This window comes from Triplophysa dalaica, chromosome 21, assembly GCF_015846415.1.
Source record: "Triplophysa dalaica isolate WHDGS20190420 chromosome 21, ASM1584641v1, whole genome shotgun sequence".
Taxonomy (NCBI): domain Eukaryota; kingdom Metazoa; phylum Chordata; class Actinopteri; order Cypriniformes; family Nemacheilidae; genus Triplophysa; species Triplophysa dalaica.
In genome coordinates, this window is record NC_079562.1 from 13,875,493 (window position 1) to 13,895,146 (window position 19,654).

A 19,654-nucleotide genomic window follows, 5' to 3' on the forward strand; every position below is an offset into this window, starting at 1 on the left:
TCCTTTTCTATTCTATTTATCTCATTGTGCAACATCAGATTAAGTGTTGTGGTCTAGAAGCCTTTTAGTTAACCACTGATTTAAATAACCTTTGTGTTTGCAAAAAAGACAAAAATAAAAACCTCCATTTAATATCATTTAACATGTCAAGTATGGCTCACAGCTTGAACCAAACTGAGAAAAATGAACAAGGCATCAGGATATAATATCTTTAGTCAATCCAGTATTTGTCAAAAAAAAAAGACACGGCGGATAGTTTTACCCTAGCCTTGCTTCTAATTAATTACATATTTGCATGTAATGCATATATAATGCAGCAGAGTTCAAAGTGATAAAATTAAAATGTCTCCGAATATAAAATAATAATTTGCTACGACTACCCTGAAATGAGACTAAAGGATGTATTCGCAGGCTTTTACATATTTAAGGCGGCTGCAAATTGAAATGGTACAGCCCATCATCACGATTAAAAATCCAGCTGCGTTTATGCATTTTAACCCTGGTAACATACAATCCCAATAGTCTGTTACCAAGAATACAAATAATATTTCCACTACAGAGCACTCTTACAATGAATGCTATAACATAGCTGCTTCTTTAAACTGCATCTATTGAATATAGTTATTTCACTCTTTGTACTTTTTAACATGCAACAAACAGCTTTTTGTTATTTCAATCAAATTAAATACTAGTGAAAGCAAATGGAGGCATCAATCTTTGGCCTTTATACGATTCTTTTTGTTCCAGTAATGGCTTTGGCAACTACTTAATGATTCTAAGCCAATAACTTCAGAACTAACTCTTGTGCATGAGCATACAATGAGGTACTGAGTATTGAGCTCAACTAATTTGTGAAATAACACAAAATTACAGCACTCCCTTTTATTATTAAATAAAACCCTGCAATTCCGTTCTTGGAGCCTTAGACAAAAGCCAACGTAGCAGATTTCATATAGCTAACACACTTGACCCAAACACGCGGGACTAAAGATAAGTGTGAAGTATCGACACTTTAGAAGCAATAAATAAATTAATGCGTCACAATAGCCACGTGTTCTTAGTGTGGAGCCCCATTTTAGAAATCAGTAACAGTCAAAACATACTTTTCCCACACTTGGTGTGAAGGCAGACTGACTTCTGTAGTCAATTTAAAAGATGCACGAATTTGGTAATATTGAAGACATCTTCCCCATGCTTAAAACACGCTTTGACCGCTGCGATAACATTAGCGTACAAGTGACGTTAAGACTACACATTCATAATTTATTAAGAAGTACAAAGAGTGAAATGATAAAATGAGAAAACCTATAAAAACACCATCTGAGATAAAACAGCTCATGTAAACATCCTTTCTGGCATTGATCTCATCCCAGCCTCTTAAATAAAACTGCGTGTGCAGTCCGGTCACAACACAGATCCTCAGTTGGCGATTTTCTCGATTTCGTCCAAATCGTCAGTGTCTAGCTTTTCAATTTTCTTATCTGCAATAAAACAGATCATTTAGTGCATTTATTGACCATAAAACAACCAATGATTACAGGGCAGTTTTTGTAATAAGTGATGTCTAATGTGTGATTCACACTTGATACAAGACATTAATTTATTAGCTAGAAAAAAAGTGTTCTTTTAATAAAGTTGATAAAAACAAGAGTTGGACTTACTGAAGTGTTCTTGGATGCGGTTGAGGACGTTCATGCTGAACTTGCTGTCCACCATGTTGATGGCCAACCCCCTCTTGCCAAATCGCCCAGTACGCCCGATTCTGTGCAGGTACGTCTCGTTGTCAGGGTTGCCATCCTTATCCACCGGCAAATCGAAGTTGATAACCACAGACACCTGCTCAACGTCAATTCCTGTTCCAAACACATTAGCAGAAGACATGTTGCACAAAATCTAAACTAGTCATGATGGTTTAGAATGCAAACCGGCAGAAAATGAACTCACCTCTAGCACAAACGTTAGTCGTGACAAGAACTTTCTCCTTGCCGACACGGAAACGATCGATGACGGCTGCCCTCTGTTCCACCTGCATGTCTCCACTGAGCAGCGCCACCTGGTGGCCCTCTCTTGAAAGCTCTCCAGCCAACCAACCGGCAGTTTTCCTGGTCTGGGATGGCAAGACATGGTTCAGACACTCTGAAGATCCGCTTTAAAACATTTTGTTGAAACTACTTCTCGATATTCAGCAGAATGACGATCTGAACTTACATGGCAGAAGATCATGGCCTGTGCGATCGTGATGGCTCCGTAGATGTTGCACAAAGCCTGGAACTTCTCTTCCTTGCAGTTGCAGATAACGTAGTACTGCTTGATGGTGTCTAGAGTCTCCTCCTCACGTTTCAGTTTAATGATGTTGGGGTCGGGAACGATTCTCTTGGCGAAGTTCCACACGGTGTCTTCAAAAGTGGCAGAGAAAAGCAGCATCTGGCAAGTTTTAGGAAGCATCCTGTAAAATAAAAGAAATCAACTTTACAATAAGGTTGCATTTCATCAAGCACCAGAACAAACAGTTTAATGGGGTATATGCACACGGGACGATGACATACTTCCGCAAAAATTTCTGCCAGATAGGTCACTTACACATAGTACTAAGGGGATTTTTCACCAAGTGTTAAGATATGTTTAATAAGAAAACGTTCAAATTTCAGCAAGCCGACAGCACTACGGGTGAGCTTGTTGAGGTCCTCTGTGATCATGCCCCTAGTGAGGGTAAAGGTTCACTTTGCCTTTTTTCATATTTGTTGATGTACCTTGAAACGGACAGCCTGTTTTTTTTGGTTGTCGACGTATGACTAAGTGTTTGAATAATTATACTCACTTTTTTTATCGTAATCCATTGCTTCCCCTAGCACTGGCTTAGATAGCACTGACTGGCTTAGATTTTAGCAGATGTATGTCTTTGACCCGTATGCATACACACAATGTATATACGCTCTCTCATACAGGTGTTGATAGAAACGCATTTGGGTCATTCTCACAAAACCACTGAAACTTCATGGCAGTTTTAATTAAAATTCTCTACCTTGCAGCAAGCATAATTTTTTAACATATGCTGAAAATCTCATTACCGTGACTTGTCCCAAGTGCATTACATGTTACTTAAACACAGCAGGTTAAAGCATTCTGAGAAAATGTGTTGGATGTTCTACTACATGCAAGAAAACATGACAAACATTTTTAGAATATTAATATTTACAATTAAATAATGAAAAGGTTAGAAAAAAAAGAAGCGTCATTGACCGAGTTTCTCATCCTCCGTAATCATTTGTTAAGGACCGTTTACACATGCACAAAGATATTTACATTGAGTTTGATTTTGTTTACAGAACACACCCACCATTACCTTGACAGAATAGTTTTGTTTTAGTTAAAAGCGTTATATTGTCGTCACACTGTGTACCTAGCTTTTCCATTCTCATTACAGATACAGGTTGTTTTTCCCATATAAAGAAAATTATACATGTAACATTTTTAAATAAACTCCATTAATGATGTAATAATTAATAAAAAGTTGCTATGGCATCATGGCTTCTCTTTTTTTTATGAAAAACACACTACGGAATTGAGGTTTTTAAATGGTTACGGTAATGAGAATTTTTTGGTTAAAAAAAACAGAATAGTGTATTTGTAAATGTTTTGCAATTAATGCTTTTAAACACATCTTCCTTGTTTTTAACAAATAAAAAGGAAATTTCTTGATGCGAGTGTTCAAGAGCATCATGTTTGAAATCTTGAAGCAAAGATTTTGTGAATGTAGTGAACAAACTTGAATACCTCTGGATACGTATGCTCTGGTCTTGATGGCCCTGGGTGGCAATCATCACATCAGCCTCATCCAGAACAAACACCTTGATCTTCTTGGGGTCGATGAACTTGAGCTTTTGGCACCAGTCCAGAACAGTACCAGGAGTACCAATCACAATCTGTTCCTTCAGCCTAGTTCCTCGCTCCACTAGACCACACAAAACATACACAACCCAATAACATGAATGGGTGCAGCAGATCAACTGACAATTTCCAAAGTATTCAGTGCAGCTCAACATTATTAACCTTCACAGAATGGAGAACAAATCTTGGATGGAAAGGGAGTTTAAATCCTAAAATAGAGCTCTTACGTTTGTTTCCTCGGATAGCATACACTAACTGGACTTCAGGGTAATACTTCCCCATCTGCTCGATGACCTTGCCCGTCTGCAGGGCCAGCTCGTACGTGGGCGAGACGCACATACACTGGCAAAAACAAGTCACAAGAGTGATGTTACCATCAAAACAGCTGAACTAGCGGTATGAATGCAATTTAACTTCAGATGCTGACGATGGCACGGTCCATACCTGTGGCCATTTGTTTTCAGGGTCCACGTGACTTAACATGGCCAGCACAAAAGCAGCAGTTTTACCTGTGCCAGACTGAGACTGAGCGATGAGGTTCTGTGGACTGAAAGAGTGTGTTCCCTTAACATCTCTGCTCTGATTACAATGAATTTAAACAAAGAAAAGGTTCATGTGAACTCACGGTTCGGCTAACATCATGGGCAATGCGGTTTCTTGGATTTTGGAGGGCCTGTTGAAACCCATGGCATAAACTCCCTGTAGTAGCTGAGGTTTCCTGCATAAAAAGAACAGTGCATTAGTTTATTTTAACACCGTAAAAATTGTACAGATAAATTTCTGCATATTGCATTCTGGTCTTCGTTCATATCGGTCAAACTCACAATCTGAGCTCTTCAAAAGACTTGACAGAATATAGTGGAGAGCTGGGATCTCTTTGGAGAACTTCCACTTGATTGGTTGTGTTCACTAGATTACTGCGTATCAGTTTATTCAGCAGAGACTGTGCCGCCTTGTCGTCTGTAACATAGATCAGTTGTCAAGTTTCAGGTGGAGGAACATGGATTCCAAATGTGACATAAACCATGGTTAAATGTCATAAAACTCACCTTTATCCTCCTCCTCAGTCTTCTCTCCTTCTACTGCAGTCTTTGCCCCTTATTATTAAGCAAATTGAAAAACATTCACTATAAATTGTCCAACAGCAATGCATGGTACAAAATAAGTTTTACTTTGTATATTATACAAATAGTTTATTCTCACCATTTGCCTCTGCTTTCGGTGCGTCTTCTTTCTCATTTATTTGAAGACTGCTTATCTGTAAAGTCAAATGAAATTAAGTGCTATAATAACTCGACTCAATGAAAAGAAGTATTTATAGTGCATTTATATTAAGGTTTTCATGTATTTTGATATACATTTGTATTTTTACATAAAAAATATATTTATATTTTAAATATGCATTTAAAGATTGAAAGGCAATATGAGTTCTTGTACAAGCATTGTAGGAAAACGAAACTACATCCTGCAAAATAATCCAAAAAGTTCAAATAAAACATTAAGCAAGTTATGGAGATGTGTTCAAAAACAAGAGTCACTATAAACTCTTAAAATACTCCAAAACATCTTATATTTTTCCGCTTGATTTAAGATTGTTAAATAGCTGTTATTGAGCCCTTTTTCTAAATAGTTAACGTTAGAACCACTGTACATTAGCAACATAACTATTCTGAAACATCGCATTTAAGTTGTACAATTGAACACTTAGCTAATTTCTGTTCTGCCAAATGTTGACATACAAAAAGACACATTTACGTTACTTATTTGTTTGTTCATATTAATCATAGATATCTAAACAACATACCGACTCAGCTGCGGCTTCTTGTTCATCGACAGCCTGGGCCCACGAATCGGTTGCCATATTCTTAATCGCAAATAAAACCTTTTTAAAATGAGACTCAACAATTTAACAGTGGACTGTTAAACCGAACCACATATAAATCTCTGCTAAAACAAAAAGTAAAACACTTGAAAACAACAAATTCATACAATGGCGTGCGGCTGTCCTCGCTTCTTAAAGGGTGCGACACTCACACCTCCGGGCGGAAACACTCTTACATAAGTTTAGTTCCTATTAAGCGTTCGGCAGTGGGGTTGTGATTTTTTTTCGCCAATAAACAAATAACATATAACATACAGAAACTATTGAGAACAATGTTGAGAGTTAGACTTCACAAAACGCATAATCATACAAGGAAGAAAACAACGACAAAAAGTAACAAATAAGCAAAATAATTGACTTTTGAATGATTTTTTGTTGTTTATGTCCATCACGGACAAGACGGTTTCATCTTGACAACATAAACACACGTTAAATGTTACTTTTGTGACCCTTCTGATAACAATAAAAAATAAACCGAGAACAACTGTTACTTGACCAAACTTGGCTCTCCAATATTTTTAACTTAGACTGCAATACCAAGCTCAACCGCTAGATGTCAATGTACCATACGGTTTGTTTAAATGCGACCAAACAACAGGGTCGATTCAACAAATTGTTTATTTCATAAAATGAACATTCAACAAAATGAACAAATCGTTTATTTACTACAACTAGTATACAATAAAATAACATTATAATTTAATATTGACATAAATTAATTAGACACTTCCGAAACACAAACCGGAAGTTTACTGTGATGCTCGCACGTCCGATGAAACAATTTTTTTGACAATACCCAAAATTATTATTTGTGAATCAAAATTGACCAAGTACAATAAAAAGATTAACAATATATTAAAAACTAGAGGGGTTGTTATGGTTGTTACTGTAACTTCACACGGAATTAAATTCAACCAAAACATTTTTTTAAAAATGACAAGAATCAGATACAGTAACATATGGAGACTTGTTGTATAATATTTTATTTCGTGTAAGGATAATATATCATCTTTAGACGTATGGTCTTCTGAGTCAAAACCCAAGAGACCTCCTTGGATTGTGTTTATGTATAATCAGATATCAATTCCATCAGTATGCTTCAATAAAAAGATGAAGAGCAGGTGAGGTTATCAGTAATTCTCAGCATTGCCTGTAGATGCTGCCCCATACCTCTTTAACTTCTCACACTCACAGAATGACCCAGAATCTTCATGCCAGAAGATGAGAAGGTGCAAGATTGATTCATTTAAAATACAATAAGAAACACATCTATTTCTCTTCCATAGCACATTTCTGATCTAACTCTCTTATTATGATCTTACTCTCTTATAGTGGGTCAAACTATCTCTTTATTTATATAGTGATATTTCTCTTGACCCATCAGGTGTGTGATAGTCTGCTTTTAACTGTGGTCTGCTGGGTCTCTTGTTGCTTTAAATGAGTAATTGATTTTTGTCACTTCTCTTGTTGAACAGAATGAATGAGGCATGCGTTTGGCTTGTGTTTAAAGATTACATCAGTCCTTTTTTCCTCCAGAGTATTCTTAACTGGAGAAATCTTGTCATTTCAGCTTTGCTTATCCATTGTGATAACTCTGCAAGTGTCCATGGCAACCAAAGATGGAAAGATTATGAAATGCTCCTTCATCACAGACAAAGTTTTCACAGTACCAGAAATAATTCTGTTCCTCAGATACTGCAGATGACGTGTGTTTGATAAATAATAGACCAATCCAAGCCCTATCAGAGATCCAATATTTTTACTTTATCATTTCAGATTAAGTGGACAGATGAAGTGCCACTTAACCATGTAGTCATATTAAAGCAATCACATACAGAGATACTTTTTTGCTTTTAACTGAGAACATACTGTAAATAGCACACCATAAACTTAGAATGCATGATGACATCATTCAAATGCTAATAAATGTAGGCTACATAATGTACATAAATGCAAGACATAATTCAGAAAACAACAACAAAAACAGTATGATTCACTCTTTAATATTACAGATGACAACGTCTGTATAAATGGGACAGTTGAATATGTTTGCAGAATTTTGCAAATGTTTGTCTAACATTCATTTCATATTCCACTTTTCTATGCTTGCATGAATATTATGTGTATGAAAAGGTGTATGGGCAGCTCTGTGAAAATGTCAACCTTTAAAATTAAGGTTTTACCAGCAGTTTTTACTATGGTAACAGCACAGATTTTAACATTTGGTGGTTCAAATACCCATGTGAGATCTCTCTTCAAATTTGTAAAGCATTTGTTTTATTTTTAGTGCATGATTTTTTCACTTATGTATAATCTATTTTAGTGGTTGCCTGAAGATTTGCAGAAGAAATAATTGAATTCTGCACTGTAACAGACAACAGTCCTGATCAAAAGTTTGGAAATACTTGTGGTAACCCCTTCAGATCACTCTGAAAAGCTTCTCAGGTTGAGACCTCAATAAGCTGAATGAAAAAACAGCAAAGAGAAGGATTTTGTAAATTCAAGTCAAAGGGTGGCGTCTATGAATATGCTCAAATATAATATTTTTTGTTTTTTATTTTCAACATAATTCCCACAGTTAGAATTGTGCTACACTTGAATGAGTTTAATAGTACTAAAAAGGTTGAAAAAATAGAAACAACTTAAAACAAACGTTATGTGGCCCTAACTTAACTTCCGGTAGACCCCTGCAAAGAATCAATAACTGTTGAGGAATTTTAAGTTAATTTAATACAATAATATTCAATAAAACATGAATACAAAAGAATATTAATATTAATGTAAATTAAATGTAAAATAAATTAAGTTAAAGGGGTCATATGGGACTAATACGTGTTTTTCTGTTTCTTTGGTGTGTTATAAGTTGCCCATGCATGTATTAGACACTTAAAATTGCAAAAATTAAAGTGGCTGAACAAAAGAGTCATTCTATCTAAAAGTGAATGCTCACCCAGACCTTCCTGAAATGCCTCGTGTAACCACACCCCCATCTACGTCAGTTCGTGGTATGATTTGACTAAGACCACCCAGATGTATACACAAGTAAACCTGATGTTTCTAATATGGTAAGAGGCGTTACATTGCCATCACACACTTGCAGTATTCAACCAATCACTAAGTACTGGTTAACTGGCCAATCATAGCACACCTCGCTTTTCAGAGAGATGAGCTTTGTAAAAAATCTGCGCATTTCAGAGTAGCGGAGCAAAGAGGTGATCCAAACATGCACGGTATGTGGAAAATACAGCGTTTTGAACCTTCAATCGAGTACACACATTACATTACATGTAAAACAAACAATAATATTCATTTTAGCCGTGTCATAAGACCCCTTTAACTTCGGGCCAGCACGTCCGTCCGGTTACACAGTCTATAAATGACAAAAATCTCTTGAATCTACACTTTGAGATCTCTGTTCCAAATTTTCTGTACTCTGATGTCTTCAAAAGGCAATCATGATTGATGAAAACCTCAGAAGTTGAATCCTGCGGACATTGTTTTTCCCATAAAAGGGAGTCATACAACACACATGGGCCCAGATCCTGCCAGCAATGTTCTTCTGGCTGAAAGTATGAGAGGTGAGCGCTTTATTGTGTTTGCAGACAGGCAATCATTCTCCAATAACATGTTCCCAGTGCTGCCTTATTATGTTCTCAATAATACATTAGTTTCTTTATAATGCTGATATTCAATAGCTAATTGCTACCACTTAAACTAGAAAGTCATCAAATAGAAATAATTGTATAACGACTTGCAAGTCTCATATGATTTTGCAAGTCTTGCATTCGGATAAAAGTGCGACGGGAGGTGATTTGATTCACCCTCAGATGTAGTTGGTTTAATGCCTCATGTGCTTTGTCCCTGAATCTGGCTCTGTACCCGAGTCAACGTCCTAACAGTTTGTCTGGGTGAGACATGTGGATCTAATCCAGTGACCAATGGTGGATCATCCATCTGGGCCGACATATTTTATTCAAGAGCTTGACTTACACAGTTACCAGCCATGTTGCCTGGGGCTCTAACACAGCGTTTCTTTGGCACCCAGAAACAAAGAACCCACTCTGTTTCTTTCTGAAAACGATCACCATGCAATAGATTGCGAAGTGACCTCTGGTACGGTGAGGCTTCACTTCTACAGTGGAACATTTCTTATGGGTGTGCGTTTAGATCTAGACGGCTGATGCATTTTAAATGGTTTCCTTCAGAATAGCGTTACATCACTCGCAGCGGAAAGCCAAACCGTGCTACGCAATGTGATTTTCGATATTTTAATTAGTGGCTCCGTTACATCATATCTGCCATCATATTCTCAGTCGGTCTCCACGACTGCATGATTTCCACAGAGAACCTTCGATTTCGGACGTCGTTTCGATGCGGTTGTTGCGAAGCCGTCCGGCTGCTTTCTTTTGAAGCCTCTGCACCAAAAATCACTCTATGAAACATTCTCGTACACTTCCCGCTGACGACTTTGCAGCAGCGAAGAGAGCAAAAACCTGTAATGGTAACCATGGAAACAGTCCAGTCAGCCAACAGTGTATGTCGCCTTCTGGTGTGCATGGTGTACATACTGAGTGAGCTTCTCTGACTCAGAGTCCCAACAAATAACAACCAGCCCTCCAAACACAGTATCATCGATGAAGTCTGACATCAATCAAAAAAATCTTGTTTTTGGTTGCCAGACGCCGATTTGGATACGCTGAGGTCAGTACCATGCCGGCGGCTATCAAATGTGGATAGATTAGGTACTTCAATTAGCATAAAAACAAATGACAAAGTTCAGCTTAGGGCTCTCAAGAGTCCACGTCAGAGAAACTAAAATATTTTTCAAAGTATTCGGTTCCACTAAAGGTCATTTCCAAAACCGCTAATATTTCCCTATTCTGAATGCTTTCCGAATTCATTCTAACATGCGTGAGTCACATTGGCGGTGGACGGGGCACTCCCATGAAACCCGGAGAAGGAGCCCCCATTCAACAAAACCAAAACATAGCAGCAAAATGCAAATCTCAAGAGCAGCCGCCGTTTTTGCATGCCTGTACCGAACGCAGCGCCAGCCTGTGCCACCATTTATGGCTGACTTCCCGGGTGCATTACATAATGCGTTTCGACAGCCTCAACGTCTGATCCTCATCCTATTGCATTCCCTGCTGTTTGTGACATTTTGGAAACACGTGATGTCATGATGTGAATGCAACGTTTTGTGGTGCAACCTCGCATTGCCCTTTTTAGGATGGTTTATAAATTGGGGATAGTAGCAGGGATGACTTGTTGTCTGCTATTTAAACTAGATTTCGAGTGTATTTCCAAACAGACGTGATGTTCCTCAGTCACAGTCTGATCTACTGCTGTGGCTTCCCTAGTGGACGCATTGGAAATTTCAGGGGGTTCTGCATGCAAGGTGAATCTGTTGCCATGGCAGCCCATCCAGCCCTTGTTTTAACAACCGTTACCTCCAGACTGACAGAAGGAGCCCTGGGAAACTCATGCACGGCATCTAATATTCGCCCTGACACGATGGGTGATTTCCACCATCTCGCCGGACTGGATTTAAAATGGTGTGCTTTGACAATGCTCATCCCAAACCATGAATCATTTAAAGCTCGTGGCGGGGGGGGGGGGGGGGAATGTCACGTCCCCTGGATTTGTGATCACACACAGATTCAGTCAGCACAAAAAACGGCTCCTCCTTTAATGTTTCTCAAAATCTTTATTATAACATATATTCTGTAGAAATGCTCTGCCAGATAAATACGGTAATCAAGAAGATGTTCTTGAGGTCTTGAGGTTCGCCATGCATGACTAAAATACATCACAAGTATGAAAGAGCCCTGTAAACATGACCACCAAATATTCATAAAACTGCACGTGAAGAAAGCGCATTAACGTCCATTTCTGTCAGGTTCATTTGGCACATCTACAGTAAATATGTTTTACAATAATAATGCAACTGTAAGGGTACTGTCGTTAAAACTGACATTCCAGATTCGACGGAACATCGAAACGAATGAAGTGAAATTACCATAAAGCAGATCACGAGAGTCACAGTTAAGCTACATACAAAACATTAAAACCGAAAACACTTCTCGTCATCATTCTATATAAAACGTTTGCTCAACCTTCAACACTGCAAAATATGTATCCAAAGATTAATAAATAGCTTTTTTTACATACATAGTGAAACCCCTTTGAAGGTCCACTCTGGAAGAAAGGTCGACATCGCTTGTATACCATAAACACCACCAGTAGGCTACTCGGTTAACCGTGCACCGGGGGAAGACACTGGTCAGATGTTAATGGTATCCTCTGCTCAGTCATTCTAATTGCTTCATTATAGCCAAAAAAAAAGAGAAGCGCGGTCTCTTTAATGAGACCGAACTCTGTCATTGCACATATCTCGGAATAGTTTGGAAAACACAGTATTCCTTCGAGCCCCTGGGCCACTCTTCCGCACCGCTGCTTCAGTCCACTGTACTGTCAGTCTGTAAACCCTGGACAATGGAGTTAGGGAGATCGAAAAGAGAATGTGTGGAGTGCTTGTTGCCAGATGGGAGAGAGTGCCTCTTCAAAACGTCTTTGGATATACACATGAGAGGTTAAGTGTCTTTGGTCCGATTCACGCAGACGAGGACGATTTCTCTGTGTTCTTGTCCGAGCCTTCGCCATCGTTGTCTTCGTCAACTGTTCACGGATAGAGAGAAAAAAGGATGAGCACTGTGTTATATAGATCATGTTGCCTGTTTTGTCTGTCACTCTCCCTCACTCGTTCACGCACTGGCACAAGGGGCTCCAAGATGGTGATTCCATGCCGCCATGCATTTTAATACAACAGCAGAAATGGCGCATCACATCATTGTTTAGAAATAAATCTGCCTATTTAAGAAATGAGCAGAAAATGACCGCGCTAAAGCATTGTGACTGGGTATTATTACACAATCGGAATGCATGCGACACCTCTTGATAAAATCGTGCGTATAAAGAATATGCGCAACATTTCCATGCACCGTGCGTAAAATGGTAATTGGCAAGCATAAGTGAAGCGCAACAAGGAATTTCGCATCAACAAAGGCGACTTCTTTTGTTCGTGCAACAAACAAAGGCATTCTCCGTTACCTCTTTTGCTTCTCCCGATTTGGCCGAGCTTTGGTGGCCGTTTATTCGGGTTGCCACCGAAAAAGTTGTTGGTATCTTGGAGGCGGCAGGTGAAGGAAAGGTGTTCCTCGTCCCCGTCGTTTCCATAATGAGTCATTTTTTCCTCGTTATACGGCAATACATCAGACATGCTGTATGAACTAACCCGAGGCGCAAACAGCAGCTACTGTATCTCCTCTGAAATCGATGTGAAAATTGCGCGACTGTCGAGCGAATCCTTCACGACGCGGGCGGCTGTTTACCTCTATCGCACGTGTCTCCGCGAGTGCGTGTGCGAAACGAGGGGCGAACGCATGTAATTTTCCCTCGTACAGCGCGTGCCCGCCCGAATTATTCCAGGATTTCTGGAATTCTGAAAGGCAACGCGCGCTCGCGGAGGTAGTGCGCCTTTGCGCGGTGCTTTTCGGGCGTCGTATGGAAAACGTGAGAAACGAATGCAAATTGGGAAGCGATGTAAAACAAAGATCCCTGCGAGACCTGATGGATAATGAACGTCACTGAGGCGCGGGCTTCCTGGTAGAGCGACGCGCGGGGCTGCGTGCGTTTTGGGCTCTCCGGCTCTGTCAATGCAGCTATCGCCAATGTTAATCTTGGGAATTTTCCAAGCTGTCTTATCTGAGGATCAAAATGATCTTAAAAAGAAGCATTCTCCAGATGCCCGCGTCAAGAAATGACTCATAATCACCGAAGTTTCATGAAGAGTCTGATTTCCCAATTAACCCCAATGTAACCATTTCAATGTCAATTATTATTCGATGAAATAATAAAACCTTTATATATGCAGGCTATTCGGAGTCCCTTCTCACTCTTTGACTTTCAACTAGTTTATTATTATGAATACCAATAGCCAATGGGATTGAATAACAACTGACAGAGTCTAATGACATTTAGATGGCCTCATATATCATAGATGCAGTAAGAACACACTTGTTCTCTATTCAGAACTTTTATCATTTCTTTACAGTTAAACCACGATCACACAGAACAAGATATTAAAAACGCCTGCGAATCACAGGAGAAAAAATTACGGGATGCTTTCTTCCCTCTGTGCATAGGTTTTCATTTCACAATATCAAAAGCCCGAGTGATGCTGGCATCATCTGGATATGAGCTGCGGGGGCTTGTTTCTCTTTCCAAGATTTCGAGAGCATAATCTTCAGCCACACTCGTAACCTTTCCAGAATCCTACAAGAGTCACCATCACTTCACTGCAGAAATATCCTTTGAGCAGGAAGACGCACAGCTTCCTTCCGTCTCTGATTGAGCCTTGACGGAGGCCATTTTGTTCCATACTGAAATTGCTAGAGAGGTGAAAGCACAAAGTTGGTGCACTGTTTTGGTTTGCTAAAAATGCGCATAGTGATATAATCGATTAGATTAGACCGTTCTGGCCTCATTAAAAACAATCTAGTTGAGAGCAGAGACAATTGAGACTGAATTGGAATAGTAATATGACAGCTTAGTACTTACATTTTGACATTTTGTACTTACATTTTTACAAGCTAGACCAGAAATGTCTTTAAAATAAAACTTAAAATGTATTAATAGTATATTGGAGGCACTGACAGGGATGGGATTGGGGGGAACACAGGAGAACAGAGTCCAGGGAGTAAATTTCAAGGGGGGAGTTCAAATTTAGAAATGTAGACAATTTCCAATATTTATGTACGTAATAGCCTCCAAAATGTATAAGATCTCAGCAACAACAGTCTCCCCAGTGAATCGCTGCCATGTCCAGAACTGGATGTTGATTTTATGTAATCTGTCTTTGAATTTCAATGATCCAAAAACTTGTTACAATCAGATCAACTTGTGATCAGTAAAACCATGTTTGCCCCATGCAACAAGTGATGCTGGTATTAATGTTGCCTGTTTAGATTCTATTGATAATTAATATTTATAGTTAATGATTTTTTTAAATAAATTAATGAAATGTATTTATATGCACAGTTTCGACCACGTTTTTTTACACATAATAACAAATCATGCAGCATGCGTGATGACTTTTGCTTAGTTTGAACGGTGTGATTTTGTGCTCAATAATTAAAATCTTTTTTCCCCTGCTGTCCGTGGCTTTATTATAATACATCTGTGAGGCTGTGACCCACATGTAGGTCGTGACCCCCAGATAAAAACTACTGGATTAAACAAATCTGTCCTCTGTTATTGCATTGAAGATATTGAAGTACCTAAATTGCAACATTATCATCTCATGATCATATATATACAGTATATTCCAACTATCTGCGATGTTAACTTGCCTTGCAGATATTAATGCAAATGATAGTTCTTTTCTATTAATTTATTACATTTTATGTTGTGGTTTTACATCACGTTATTATCACAAATATTCAGCATGTTGATCCCATTCTCTGTGTCATCAAGTGTAAAGTTGCACAAGCTTTGTTCTTCAGCGTTTACTCATTTTCGTGTGGCACATTCATTTACAATGGTTGCCCTCTGGGAACATGTTGTTATGCTTTACTTCCCAGAAATACTATTCAAAGACCCATCAGATCATTTTTTATGGCCAAACATGCAACCTCCAAAACGTCATTACCCCCAACGACCTGTTTGCTGTAACCTATATTGTTTTTTAATTCTGCAAGTAATGAATAATGGCTCATAAAGTTGATATTGTTGTAGAAAATGGTGTTTTTGAACGCATTCATTATGATCTGCACATAAATCATTGTGTGTGGACACACAAGGTCTGTCATGCAGTGATCATTTTACATGCGGTGTCATGTGCAGGCAGTGAAACCAAAGGCTCGGGGAACTGATGCCACCTTCAGAGAAGATGAACTGCAGACACACCCAGTCCTAGTAGATTTGCAAACACCCATTGTTGCATGTGAGGTATAACCTCAGCTCTTTTTTTTGCTCTCCAGTCATATAGATTTGAGTTATTTTTCAGTCTAACATACTTGGGATTTGGGTTTGATTATTAATTTCTCAACTCGGCTGAAAATTTGTATTTACAAACTAGTTCTATGCAAATCACCTTCAGCTAAATGAACACAAGAAACGTTAAAACCGTTGGTTTGCATGTCCAACATCAGCTTCGTCTTTGTTTGTTTGAAAAGCAACTTAAAAAAGTGCTAAAGTGTTTGACAACTTACGTTACTCATAGATCATATTATATATAAACAGGACAGATTGTCAATAAATAACAGAAAAAATTCAGTGGTCTATGGAAGTTAACAAGAATACACATATACTGCAGAGGGCATTTTATACATATTGACTTTATTAGATTTAAAATAAAACACTACACTACATTTACATGTACATGAATACATTTGTGGAGGGGATTCAAATCAAGCGATTGTTTTACCTAATAGACGGTTTCGTCCTAACAACGTATACAAACGTTGCAGCGCATGCACACTTTTGTCACCCCCCAACCTTAACTTCCGGTACACATTCACAAACAATAGAGTGCTGTAGATTATTTCTGAAAACAATCAAAAGAAACCCTTTGGCTAAATTTGTCTCTCCATTATTTAGAATTTAGACTGTGATACCCATGTGCCGATGTCAATGCACCCATTCATCAAATTGTTTATGAATAAACAACAAAATTCATCGTTTATTTAATACAATTATTATACAATAAAATAAAAATATTAATTAATATTACAGAAATTAAATTAAATATAAATTGTTATATTATAAGACACTTTCCAAACACAAACCGGAAGTTAACTCAGGGGCAAGTGCGCGCGTCCGATGAAACGGTCAATATTAAGAAAAATAGTAAGTAAATTAGTCTCAAAATCAAAGTGCATCATATGTAAAAATAGTGAATACATGTAGAGAATTAAGTTGTTCCTTCAGGTTTCAGATACTGCTACAAAAGTACTTCTAGTTCATTATAGGAGATAGGGAGCGGTTTTAATGTGACCTGTCCTCTATATAGGTACAGTGAACTTTGACCTAATGCATCGTGACAACGGGCTGTATATGGTCTGATCAATCCATCTGCGGAACCTGGACACAGCTGTATACACTCCTGGAAATCTGGGATCTCCACAGCCATTCCCCCAGGAGACCAATCCATAGACCCGTCCATCACACACCAAGGGGCCACCAGAGTCCCCCTGAAACATCACATTGTTCTCCCTTATGATTATTTTAAGAGGCTAATACTTAAATTATACAATTCTTAAAGCATTTGTGTAACAAGCAGCTCTTTCGCCACAAGTTTATATGTAAAAATGTTTGAAATCTACAGGGATATGCACGAAAAGAAGTACCTTGCACGCATCCTTTCCCCCTGCCCTCATCCCTGCACAGATCATATTGACTGTGATGTTTCCATTGAAAGACTGACTGCTGTTACACTTTGCAGTGGAGACGATGGGGAGTCTGACGGTGCGGAGAGTGAGGGGGATCTGACCTCCGATGGGACTGGTGGAGCCCCACCCAGACACCCGGCACATCCTGCCCGCCAGTGGGCCTGTGTTCTGTTTGGGGAGCGGGGCAAGGGACACATACTTGTTCAGCTCTATGGGTGAACTAAGCTGAAAGAAACCATGTATTTGATTGTCAGAAAAACACTTTTTACTGTAATACTTCACCCTCATGTCATTATAAACCTGTATGACTTCTGCAAAAGAAAATATTTTGAAGAACGTTGGTAGCCAAACTGAAAACAGTGTTGTACCTTTATGAGCATGATATCTGCATTGTTAGAGCTCTTGTTGTACATCGGGTGTGGGATCATGGACTGAGCTTTGGAAAACTGCTCCGTTCCCTCGTTGCCACCCAAAGTAAAGTCTCCAGCCACCACCATCATCTCACCCACACTTAAAGACAAGAAACAAGACCATTCGTTTACCAGATAAGTCAGAATGATGGACACTAGCTCAAGATTACAGTCATGACTTCAAAACAAAGTCAACTCATAAAGTTGAATAAATCTTTTGAAATTTATACAAATTGTGAATCCTTCTGATAGATGTATGTTTGAGATCTGAATTTCATCACTTGTTCTTCTCACAGAGGTTCTTTGGGAAGGACATGAGATGAGTGACAGAATTTCTCGCTGTTAGCAGCCTCAGCTGTGCCAAGCAGCAGATAAGCCAACATCCATTAAGTCCCACACAGTGATGATGGGTCAAGGTTACAGTGCGTCCTGTATGACTGTCTGCCATACTCTGGCTTTCATCTCACCCACAGACTTGGCCATCAGACAGAAGCTCAGTTACCATAGATCCTGTAAGTCTCGTAAAAAAGCTAGTTATGCAGAGATGTCTTTCAAGAAATGGTGAAAAAAACACAAACCCAATATTGCAATGAGCAGCAGTGAGCACCCAGTATTTATGGACCAGAGATCCACCGCAGAAATGTTGGCCTTTCGAGCTTTGTAATGATACGATGTATTTGATTGAATTCGGCGATGGGGTGTACCCTCCAACAATGCGACCCTGAATGAAGTCCACACCTGGAGGGAAAAAAGATTTTAAATGGATCAGACTTCAAGGGGCCCAAAAGAGGATGAATTTTAATCTTATGCCTATTCACCTCTAAAGAATAGACCAATATAACATTTTTGATTTTGAACTTCTCTATAGGCAAGCAAATATCAAAGTTTTATTTGAAGTATGTATATATGTACACTGAAAAAAGTCTTAATCTGAAAAGCTGTATAGAAACAGTTTGGTTGTGTAAAACTACATGTTAAATTTCCAGTCTTTTTCTTGCACTTACAGTATTTATTTAATTCGTGAACAATCTTTTAAAAAACATTTAAACTCTGTAAAATGACTGTTTTTACATACTTTTTTTTAATTAAAATATTTAGCATAAAATAACATGAGCAAAATGTGAATTAAACAATGTAAAACATTAATTTTGCATGTTATCCACCGTATCAAACACTCATTGCAAGCACTGAAAGTTAACCCGTGCATGTAAGGCCGTATCCAAATATTCATTATTGGTTGGATGGGGTCAAATGCAGAACTAAAAAAACAATATTGTTCAACTGCTAATCTTAATATTGACAACACTGTCAGTGTCAAGAGTGCTTACATGGATAAATTAGATAAACAATGAGCAACAATAAAGTTTAAACAACAGCAGGATCTATTGATCCACCTCTTTGGAAGATTTAGAAAAGTTGTATATGACAACGCACATATGACTACAATTAATGTTACTAGTGTTAGTTTACTTACCATCCGCTGGGATGAGTTTCAGCAGCACTAAGAAGAGCAGCATTGCCATGGCTCAAAGTGTAATGCAGGACTGAATGTTGGCTGGGCTATATGAAGCAAAGTCCTTCACATCCTGCACATCAACACCGTTCCTCAGGTTTCCAAAGTTCTGATTTCAGTTTAGGTAACAATGTTTGATTCATGAAAGAAATGAGAGTTGGTCTTTCGTCAGGATTCTCCTTTATGACCAACCAAACATAAACTCACTAAATTGATCGAGAGTACTGGTCATTTATGAGTTTAAGTCGGTAGTCTTCACGACTTTAAATGTGCGATGTTAGAAATCCTCAAGGAATGCTAATGGTTCACTAATGGCGTTTCTCTCGTATTATTAGAAAACACTACATTTCTTAAAACCAAACCCAATTAGATGAGATTATTTGAAGATTATGAGATTCATGCTAGTTTTGTAAAATAGTATGAATTATCATATGAATGAATTTTTTATTGGAACCCATAAGGATTTGATTCAGATATTAATGACAGATTCTGTTAGTCATGAATTGTTTAA

The 19,654-nt window shown here is 38.4% G+C and overlaps 3 protein-coding genes across 3 annotated transcripts; all 3 read right to left on the reverse strand.

Moving 5' to 3' along the window:
• Window positions 1–110: 110 nt before the first annotated feature.
• Window positions 111–5,922, reverse strand: ddx19b (DEAD-box helicase 19b). Its single transcript, XM_056734870.1, has 12 exons — window positions 5,693–5,922; window positions 5,092–5,146; window positions 4,938–4,985; window positions 4,713–4,848; window positions 4,514–4,606; window positions 4,333–4,435; window positions 4,116–4,230; window positions 3,775–3,952; window positions 2,209–2,446; window positions 1,945–2,107; window positions 1,662–1,853; window positions 111–1,481 (listed from the first exon to the last, which is right to left on the reverse strand). Exons 1-12 carry the CDS (start codon window positions 5,747–5,749, stop codon window positions 1,420–1,422), a joined length of 1,440 nt encoding a protein of 479 aa, XP_056590848.1. The 5' UTR covers window positions 5,750–5,922; the 3' UTR covers window positions 111–1,419.
• A 5,507-nt stretch (window positions 5,923–11,429) lies between these two features.
• camk2n1 (calcium/calmodulin dependent protein kinase II inhibitor 1) lies at window positions 11,430–13,569 on the reverse strand. Its single transcript, XM_056735037.1, has 2 exons — window positions 12,881–13,569; window positions 11,430–12,448 (listed from the first exon to the last, which is right to left on the reverse strand). Exons 1-2 carry the CDS (start codon window positions 13,047–13,049, stop codon window positions 12,384–12,386), a joined length of 234 nt encoding a protein of 77 aa, XP_056591015.1. The 5' UTR covers window positions 13,050–13,569; the 3' UTR covers window positions 11,430–12,383.
• Window positions 13,570–16,833: 3,264 nt separating this feature from the next.
• si:dkey-33m11.7 (trypsin-3) lies at window positions 16,834–19,153 on the reverse strand. Its single transcript, XM_056735518.1, has 5 exons — window positions 19,105–19,153; window positions 18,209–18,368; window positions 17,589–17,730; window positions 17,179–17,445; window positions 16,834–17,022 (listed from the first exon to the last, which is right to left on the reverse strand). Exons 1-5 carry the CDS (start codon window positions 19,151–19,153, stop codon window positions 16,834–16,836), a joined length of 807 nt encoding a protein of 268 aa, XP_056591496.1.
• Between the last annotated feature and the right edge of the window lie 501 nt (window positions 19,154–19,654).

Coding starts and splice junctions, on each gene's coding strand:
- si:dkey-33m11.7 (XM_056735518.1), bottom strand. CDS start 19,153: ATGGCAATGCTGCTCTTCTTAGTGCTGCTGAAACTCATCCCAGCGGAT. Junction 18,369..19,104: donor GAAACTCATCCCAGCGGATG/GTAAGTAAACTA, acceptor TTTTCCCTCCAG/GTGTGGACTTCATTCAGGGT. Junction 17,731..18,208: donor GCTGCTCATTGCAATATTGG/GTTTGTGTTTTT, acceptor CTTGTCTTTAAG/TGTGGGTGAGATGATGGTGG.
- camk2n1 (XM_056735037.1), bottom strand. CDS start 13,049: ATGTCTGATGTATTGCCGTATAACGAGGAAAAAATGACTCATTATGGA. Junction 12,449..12,880: donor AATCGGGAGAAGCAAAAGAG/GTAACGGAGAAT, acceptor ATCCGTGAACAG/TTGACGAAGACAACGATGGC.
- ddx19b (XM_056734870.1), bottom strand. CDS start 5,749: ATGGCAACCGATTCGTGGGCCCAGGCTGTCGATGAACAAGAAGCCGCA. Junction 4,607..4,712: donor TCTTTTGAAGAGCTCAGATT/GTGAGTTTGACC, acceptor CTTTTTATGCAG/GAAACCTCAGCTACTACAGG. Junction 3,953..4,115: donor TGCTATCCGAGGAAACAAAC/GTAAGAGCTCTA, acceptor TGTGTGGTCTAG/TGGAGCGAGGAACTAGGCTG.